General features: G+C 34.9%; 1 protein-coding gene across 1 annotated transcript in view; it reads left to right on the top strand.

Annotated features, from left to right (window-relative positions):
- LOC101851493 overlaps positions 1–8,721 on the top strand; it is a 38,307-nt gene extending 29,586 nt beyond the window's left edge. Inside the window, exons 19-22 of the mRNA XM_035969271.1 lie at positions 632–827; positions 1,430–1,594; positions 2,286–2,387; positions 5,161–8,721. Of these exons, the coding sequence (XP_035825164.1) occupies positions 632–827; positions 1,430–1,594; positions 2,286–2,387; positions 5,161–5,289 (592 nt within the window). The 3' untranslated portion in view covers positions 5,290–8,721. The remainder of the gene's footprint in view (positions 1–631; positions 828–1,429; positions 1,595–2,285; positions 2,388–5,160) is intronic.
- The last annotated feature ends 202 nt before the right edge of the window (positions 8,722–8,923 follow it).

An 8,923-nucleotide genomic window follows, 5' to 3' on the forward strand; every position in this document is an offset into this window, starting at 1 on the left:
CTCCTCCTCCTCCTCCTCCTCCTCCTCCTCCTCCTCCTTCTTCTTCTTGTATGTCATACTTATTGAATTGCCTTTCATCAGATTGGATTGGATTTTATTATTCTACAACCACCCTCTTTACCAAAAAAGCCCAAACAAACTAGCCAAAACCCTTGAATGTTTAAAGAGATAAATATCATTTCAGTCTAAAATGTTAATAAACCCATACCACACCAAGACAATACCTTCAAGTCAAAACTTGATCATGAAACCTTTTGATCCCAATTTTTGGCGATTGTCAAAAGTGGATAGTGTGGTTTTTATATCAACTATTTGAAATCAATAAGAGTTTATGTACTTTGTTCACAAACTATCCTTCTGTTTTAGCATAGTTGATTGTCAAAAGTGGATAGTGTGGTTTTTATATCAACTATCTGAAATCAATAAGAGTTTATGTACTTTGTTCACAAACTATCCTTCTGTTTTAGCATAGTTCTCAAAGTGAAAGGCCTGTTTTGAATGAGATTGATTTTTTATAAAGGCTTTCTTCCATGGCAGGTTTGGGACTCGGGAGCGAACCAGAATCAAGAAGGTTGGGACTCAAAGGGTTAATATGAGAATAGCTTTATGGTTTAATTATTGTTTGTTTCAGCCTTCACAACAATGGTCGGCTCCTTGATGTCTATTGGCGTCTCCACGGCGATGAAGACCAATTTTTCCAGCCTTACGACCTTGAAATCTCTAACCAGGAGCTGTCCTACATCTGTCGCAAATCTGAGCAGTGGCGAGGAGAGGAGGGAGCGCGCAGAAAAGTGGCAGTCTACGACTACATCTGGGAGGAAGATGAAGTAGGTTTCCTGAGAAAGTCTTGCTCTCCTTACATATTTGGATATGATAAAGTATTGTTGCTTTCGCAATAAAAATGAGTACATTTCTTGCACCACTGCTTGAATCTGTTTTACCGAATGAGTGGAAAAATTTGGAGTTCCTCTCATTCTTCTTGTGACGAGGACCATAAATAAATCTTTTGTGTTCAGGCATGAGTAATTCAACATGGTGTTTTAGATGTAAACTAAACAGCTTTTTGTCTTGTTAGAGTGGCCCCATTGTCTATGATGTATTGCTTCGCCTCTGTGCTATTGCATTCAAGACATTTCAGTTTGAATCCCCTATTGGGAAGTCTATTTCATGGAGTATCTCCGCCTTTCTACTTGGACGCTGTGTCTTTTGCAACATTGGTTGGCATTTACTGGCTGGTTCGTAGAAGCCCACCTCCAATATACAGCTTTGTTGGAAAAATGGAATGCATTAGAGTGACTTATTTTTCTTGCCTCAGAGATGAGATTTATTGTACTTTGTCATAGATGCTGTAAATTGAAAACGATTAGGAAATTGAGTCAAAATAATCAAATGTCTTTTTTCTCTCTCACTGTCGTCCATTGCTTGACAGATAGATGATGAAAGTGTCTGGCATGAGGAAAACCAAGAGGAGAGAGAGGAGAGACAGCAGAGAAAGGAAATCACAACTCACGTATCCATCCACACCGTCCACCTGGATGGTTTGAGAGAATTGTACAGGCACTTCCTGCGGCTTCCTGATGGAGCCATTGTAGAGGTGGGTATGCTCAATTTAGACATTTTGTATGTTGCATAAATAGACGCTCATAAACTCAAGTAGTCTACCCAACATATTGCTTATGTTCTGATTTATGTATCTGAATCATCATTGAATTTGTCTGGGGAAAAATTTTACAATAATAATAATAATTGTGGTTCCGAATTTACAAAATAGACAAAATATGGGATAACATGCTACATTTGTTAATAAATGTCCAAACATGAAGAAAAAACTTCTGATCTTGAGCTGAAATCATTGTAAGAGCAAAAGTGTAGCTCCTGACAACATGGAATGCTGAAAAGAAGGAAAATTTCAGATGGAAAAATATACGTATTTTTGGTTAATGAAATTATAGGCTGTTCAAATTCTAAATCTGTCCTGGGATGGACTTCTTGTGCTGTTTTGTTTCATTTCTTTTTTCTATAGAAATTATTCATTCCTTTTAGCTTGTCGTTTTACACACATGCAAGTAGCCTCAATTTAAATATACCTCATCATTATTGAAAAGTTGCAACATGAACATGACAGACTACATTGTTAGGTCAGCGGTTACATGCACCTCATCAGATGTACTTTTCCCAGGTGCTGTTTAGAGATTTGGATACCAATGTATGCTTTCAGAATATAATGGACTTAATAGAGGATTGACCAGAGATGTAATTCCTCCATATGTTTATCAATCCATCAGGTGTTTGGAGACATGTCTATCCCCGGCATGGACAAAGACGTGAAGGCCGCACTGGAGAAAGGCTCTCGTGGAATTGAGAACATTATGGGCTCCCAACCGAGGGTAAGTGAGACCTTAATCTTACTTTCTCTTAGTAATAATACAATTAATTATAGTGATAATAGAAGAAGAAGGAAAAGGAGAAGAGGAAGAAGAAGAAGAATAAACTGCATGTATAAATTACACATTTCTGCTAGAAAGTTAAGCTGTTTGTGCTTTATCTTTGCACTGAACAGTTGTTTTTTTTATTTATACAGACCATATGTGAGACATCGTGGTGACATCAGACGCTCGTCAAAATAATGAAATCAAAGAAACTATCATTTTTCTGTCCGTTTGTCAATTTTTATTGAATTTCTGCTTTTATATCCCTATAAAACACATTTCCGTGCGAATTTGACCGGAAAATGTTGATTAAAGGCACAAAATACGTAATTTATCAGTTTTCAGGGACCCTCAAGCTAATGAAGTGACGAAACTTTGGCGGCCATTTTCTTGCTAATTTTAACATTGAAACCAGGCAACCCCACCTCATTCAATCGCAAATATCTCGACTTCTATTCAAGATCAATGGATATTTATTTCATTTAAAGTACGGCAAATGGATAAGCTTTTAGATGATACCAATAACTCCTCACGACCAAAAATTGACGAGCGCCTGATTCTACCACGTCATGATACATATATAGCATAGTGGAATATTCTCAGCTTCTTTGAAGCAAGCACAAAAGTTGGATCTGATTTCTATTTTGACATAATTTTATTAGTCCAATGTCTTATTTAGGGATGGATTTTTCCTCTTCGTAAGTAACTCACAGTTACACTGTTATTTCGTGCCTTTTGTAAAAGTATATTTCATAGACTTGGAAGATTGAAGTATACCTCAGAAGACTGCTTTAAATCACCAGTTATTCTTAATGTTGGCATTGGCATTACAACTTTAAGGAGAAAATATCGAGAGAAAAATATTGACACCCATTTGAAGACTCCAGTGGGAAATAAAACGGATAAGTCACATCTGAAAAAAGTGGAAAAATGGAAATTTGAAGTTTGGAAGTCTGTATCTCACAATGAGTATAGCATTTGAGGAGCCCGTGGGAAAAACGGGCATAGTCACAAACTGGAAATTTTGAGGGTGTCAATTTTAAAAGCTTGTGGATTCATAATTTCATATTTGTTTGATTGGTGGTTTATTGTTATGTTTGTTTTGAATGGGAAATCAAACAAGAATAATCAACCAACAGTTGAGCAGAAATACAGATATATATGAGTCAACAAGCGTTCAAAATTGATACCGTCTCTTTGACTGTTCCATTTTTTCCTGTGTACTCCTCATTTCTTTTACCTTACATAGGACAAGACATAGCTGGGTTATTCATGGGATCCATTGCTGATAAAAAATATTGACTTTTAACTCTTTCGCTGCATATTATTTTCGGCTTATGGACGAATTTTTTTTCGGGAGGGCGAATGAGATGATGACTAGTGGGCAGTTAAAAGGTCTTTGGGGCCACAAATTCAAAAAATATCAACGTATTATATACCAATATTTTCAGTATGGTTTGTAGAATACATCTGTAATGTTTATTTATGCATTTTTCAACTTTAGTTCCTGTTAGAGACGATTATGCAACACAATTTTGATTGGGTGCGGATAAAATTTGAAAATAGAAAATTAATAATCTTTGGTGAAACTCAAAAAATATGTTTGCACCTAGTCAACTGATACATCAAAATAACCATAAATGAATATAGAACTGGAAAATATTGAAAAGTTTGCAGTTATTTACCTACATTCCATAATATTTGTACATTTTGAACATAACATCCGATATTGAAAAAAAAAAAAATTTATAATCCTGAAATCCAATCACAAACAGAAAAAAACCCACTCGTATCTTATGATAAGATAAGATAAGATACATCTTTATTGTCCAGATCCTGGCACATTGGTTTGGTGTTCCACCACGAGTACACACACACACACGCACACACACACACACACACACACACACACACACACAAACACACACACACACGCACACGTACACAGGTGCACGCACATGCACACACAAGTAGGCTTACAATCACATACATAATATAAATGAGCAGCAATATAAACAATAATAATCGTAAGCTAGATACACACTCAATGTTATGTTATTATATGGAATTATTCAGAATTACATTTGGAATAGACCTATACATGTCTTGAGTGGCACTTTTTGTGTAATTTCATCAAAAAGTAGTGATTTTGGGGAGAAAAATATATTTTGACAATTTAGATCTAGACCTAGATCGAGCACTCAGAAATATTGATTTCTCAATAACAGTACATCGGCAATATGAGTCCAATCGTATCAGTATTATAAAAAAGAGTCCTACACTTCTTTAGTGGGCAAAATAATGATAGGTTTTGTTTTTTAAAATTACTAAAACTGGTGTCCAGGCTATAATTTTGGCATCGCGATAAAACAAAGTCAAATAAACTACAAAGTCACGTTTCAGAACTGAATCAAAATTTCCGATTTTCAGTGGAAATGTTTGACCCGGAAGTCAACATTATATTATGACCTTTATTTTAACATCTATATGTGAATTGGAATAGAGTCTAAGCTAAAATTGAAGATCGCTTCTCGAGCCGCCGGGGGCGGCTTAGCGTACTGACGGCACTTTAGCAGCGCCGCCCCCCACGGCTCGGCGTAGCGAATGAGTTAAAGTATTCAACAAGGAAAAAATGCTCATTTTGAAAAATTGTGACTTATTTGATTTATTCACTGGAGTCTTTGTATAGATTAAATTAATTGGTTTTGTGAATTAATTTTCTTCCTCTCAGGTGCGAGGCCGACAGGAGGTTCACACTTCTAGTGGGTTCCGTCCAGATCATGGAGAAAGCCCATCGTCTTCTTCTAGCTCTTCGTCCGGGAGTTCTGCATCCTTGGTGAAGAAGAGCAAAGATATCTGAGATGGGAGAAGAAGGGCTCCGATACACCTTTAGCTTATTGAGTTGAAAGAAAAAATCTAGTATAATATGCAAAACTCTGTCAAGTTGACTTTTGAAAAAAGACTTTTATTTAATTCTTTCTGGACCACTCATGGTACACTGCGCCACCATTCTATAGGTTAGGTTATAGTGATAAAATAACTGCGTGTGGAGAGGGTAGAGAAAAAATACCACATCCTTCTATTAAAGTTTGGTATGAAATTATCTCTCTTCAACAAATGGACAAGCATTATTGAGATCAGACAGGTTAGACAAAATCTAAAGCTGCAGTTTCTTTTTCGATAGTGTTAGATGCTCGGTTGTCGATTTGCACAATTGGTGTTGCGAACTACAAGGAGATCTACATCGCAATTGCCATGTGTCCCAGATGCCAGGGATGATTGAGACTATGTCAATAACGCAAGAATGTTTCTATCATAGTGAACCCTGAAATAGTGGCTTCTTCATTAGGGATGTTAAAAAAATGTTTTGGTAAAACTGATCTTAAAAGAAAAAGTGAAATAGAAAACTAAAATATAAAATGTACAGTATAAATAATCGTCTTTACACAAAAGGCCACTGTAGTAAATGCAGTTTCACAGTAAACATGTTTTAGTAACAAGGCTATCTGTCAATGGATCTGTTTGTTCAGTGTAATCTTAAGAGCTGAAACTCAGCATCTTGAAACAATAAGAGATTTTGTATCATTTCTTTCTTGTGATAATTCACATTGTGTGCACGCACACTAGTGTACACTCATGAACACACAGACACACACACACACACACACACACACACACACACACACACACACACACACACACACACTCACACACTCTAACACACATACAAAGATGCTATACATTGACGTACCTCTACACCACTGACTTATGTAATGTAGTGTAAGCCTCAAGCAAGAAATCTTGCAATTAACAGTACAGCTCTCTCAAACTGCTCTCTTTAGAACCTCTCTATAATGTTATGAAAATAATATTCTAAAATATCCGTCCAGACACATTTTACAAATTTTTATTCGCTTGTGATTATATTGTTTCCTGGATATACCAGTACATATTTTCTAACTCCATTTACTTACTTTTTGTATTTACAAGAATAGCTTTCTTGTGCGGTAACATTTGCTTCGAATTTAAAGTTAAAATGAAATAAAGTACACCTTTGATTGTATTGCTTTTCCTGCTGTCACAGAAGTTAGTTTATTTATTTCTAATGCTTCAAAAGGCTGATAGTGTCAGTTTATTAATTAACCGCTTCCAATTACTTGTGGATCTCAAGTTAAGATTTTGTGTTTATTATTTAATGTGAAGGCTAACAAATCAAAATCTTTTATTTGAAATTACAATTTGCTTGTGAAAGTTTAAAAAATCAAGGATTTTATTTAGAATAATACTTTTAAAGGATAACAAATCAAAAGGTTCGTTTTTTTTACATTTCTATTTGCATTTATGCGCGGCATTTTTCTGAATGATTTTTATGCGCTTAATTTCCTCAAATGTATTAATTTTATTTTGTATTATTATCACTTTTAATCAAAAGATATAATGCATCTGTATTGTGCTTTAAATTTTGTATTCTACCCAATAATTTTGTCAACGCAATGTTACCTAACTGGCAATGAAATGAGATTACTGTAGACCACATTGTTTTGTGTCTGCTAGAAATGATTTTTTTTTTGCTTTCATTTTATGTCAATGTATTTTTCATGTTTTGAGTACATTTTCAACACCAGAAATGTACTGTGTTAAGAACCGCCCAAAAACAATACTGAAATTTTCATTATGAAAGTATGTTTGGCTGCCAGCGAATCAGAATGTCATCTGCAGTCTAATTACTCACATTCCTTCTCCGTCAGACTTTCTTTTTTAACTGTCATGATCTGTTCAGGTGGTATAAATTGTAAAGTAAATGAATCTATTTGGAGAAATATTTTACTTGGATGAATCTATTTGGAGAAATATTTTACTTGGCAGCTTTAGTAATACAGTCATTGTCTGCTTTACATTCAATTTTATAACTGCTTGTGATTTTTAAATGGCAGATGGTTTAGTGATGAATTACTGTCTACTTTATATTCATAATTTTAGAAGTGTTTTGTACAAGATTTCTTTGACTTTACCTGTGGAAACAGAAGATTCTGTTTTATTTTTTGCAGAACCCTACCTAGTGTTGCTAATGTTATCCGTCCTTTTGAATATTAGATCAATTTGTTCTCTTTGATAACACTTTAAAAAAAACAACTTATTTTATGTTTTTTTAGCAGTTATACAAACTTTTTTACTTAATTCACATGAAACTTCTCTGCTTTTTCTTTTATGCGCTAGTGTGCACTCCTCAAAACTTTTCAGCTGAGTTTCACAGTTCGTAAAAGGATACCTCTCTTCTGACAAATGATATCTCAGACTTCCATTTAATTTTTGCAGAACCAATTCCTTTTGTGACAGATCTTATATGAGTTGTTTTTCTTTCGAAATAGAGTTATTTCCTGAATTTTTTATGGTGAAAATCATAAATGGACGAATTTATGTTGACCAATTGAGAAGATTGTACTGCTTACACATTTATTCTTTCTGACCTTGACCTTCACAGCTGGTCCTGTGATAGCTCCAAAGACTGTGTTATTCTAACATGGGTCACTCTGCTCTGGAAACCAAGATATTAGGAACACGACTCACTAGTTGGTTATAACTTTTAGTTCTCAAAGCAAGGGAGGATGAAAAACAAACACTTTCGAGTTATTTTTTTTTCATTTCTTACCCTTTCCCTAATAGCAAAAGCAGTTACACCCGTTTGTTATTGCATGGAGGTTTTTTTGGTGCCATCATAGTGGGGGAAAAAAAGCGAGTGACCTGTCTTAGAATGTGTGTGTGTGTGTGTGTCTGTGAAAATAACCCAAATGTCAACAGACTGAGTTCTGCTCTTGATTTGAGAAAAAATCGTAATGCAGTTTGTAAAAACATTCAATGTTATAATCTTTTTTGGAAAGATACATGGAAAGTGAAATACTACATCTTCTGAATGTTTGTAAGATAATTAGTTTTAAAGTGGTGAGAAGTCCAAACTGATACTTAAACATTTCTTTTTTATTTTGTTTGCATTTTGTGTCTTCATATCCCGTCATTTCCCAAAAATTTCTCAAAGCAAAAGATTAGAAGAGCAACGAATCAGAATTCCTCCCTCTTTCAGAAACCTTTACTACCTCAATGTTTGCCATCGACGTTTGGATTGTTTTCACGACAATCACACACACACACTTAATTGTCTTTGGTCCTACTTGGTCAGGCAACACCAGAGCATAACTTTTTATGATACATGATAGTATCTGTGATCAATGTTTTACCACAATGTTCACAAAATTAACAAGGTCAATAAATAATGTTAACTTTTTCTTAACATCAATGGCGTCTATGTATTGAATTTATGACGTTCTAGATGTTAATGCTGTCTTAATGGCTGTTGTCATTGATTGTTTATGATGTTTTTGTCGCTGTTTAAGTCTCTCTCTTTTTTTTTTTTTTTTTGGTAAGTGTTTTAGGGCGCTCGCAACTGCATAAGGTCATATGAGCGCATGGGAACACATTAAACTTTTTCAGTTGCAAGG

The sequence above is a fragment of the Aplysia californica genome, unplaced genomic scaffold, assembly GCF_000002075.1.
Source record: "Aplysia californica isolate F4 #8 unplaced genomic scaffold, AplCal3.0 scaffold00133, whole genome shotgun sequence".
Classification (NCBI taxonomy): domain Eukaryota; kingdom Metazoa; phylum Mollusca; class Gastropoda; order Aplysiida; family Aplysiidae; genus Aplysia; species Aplysia californica.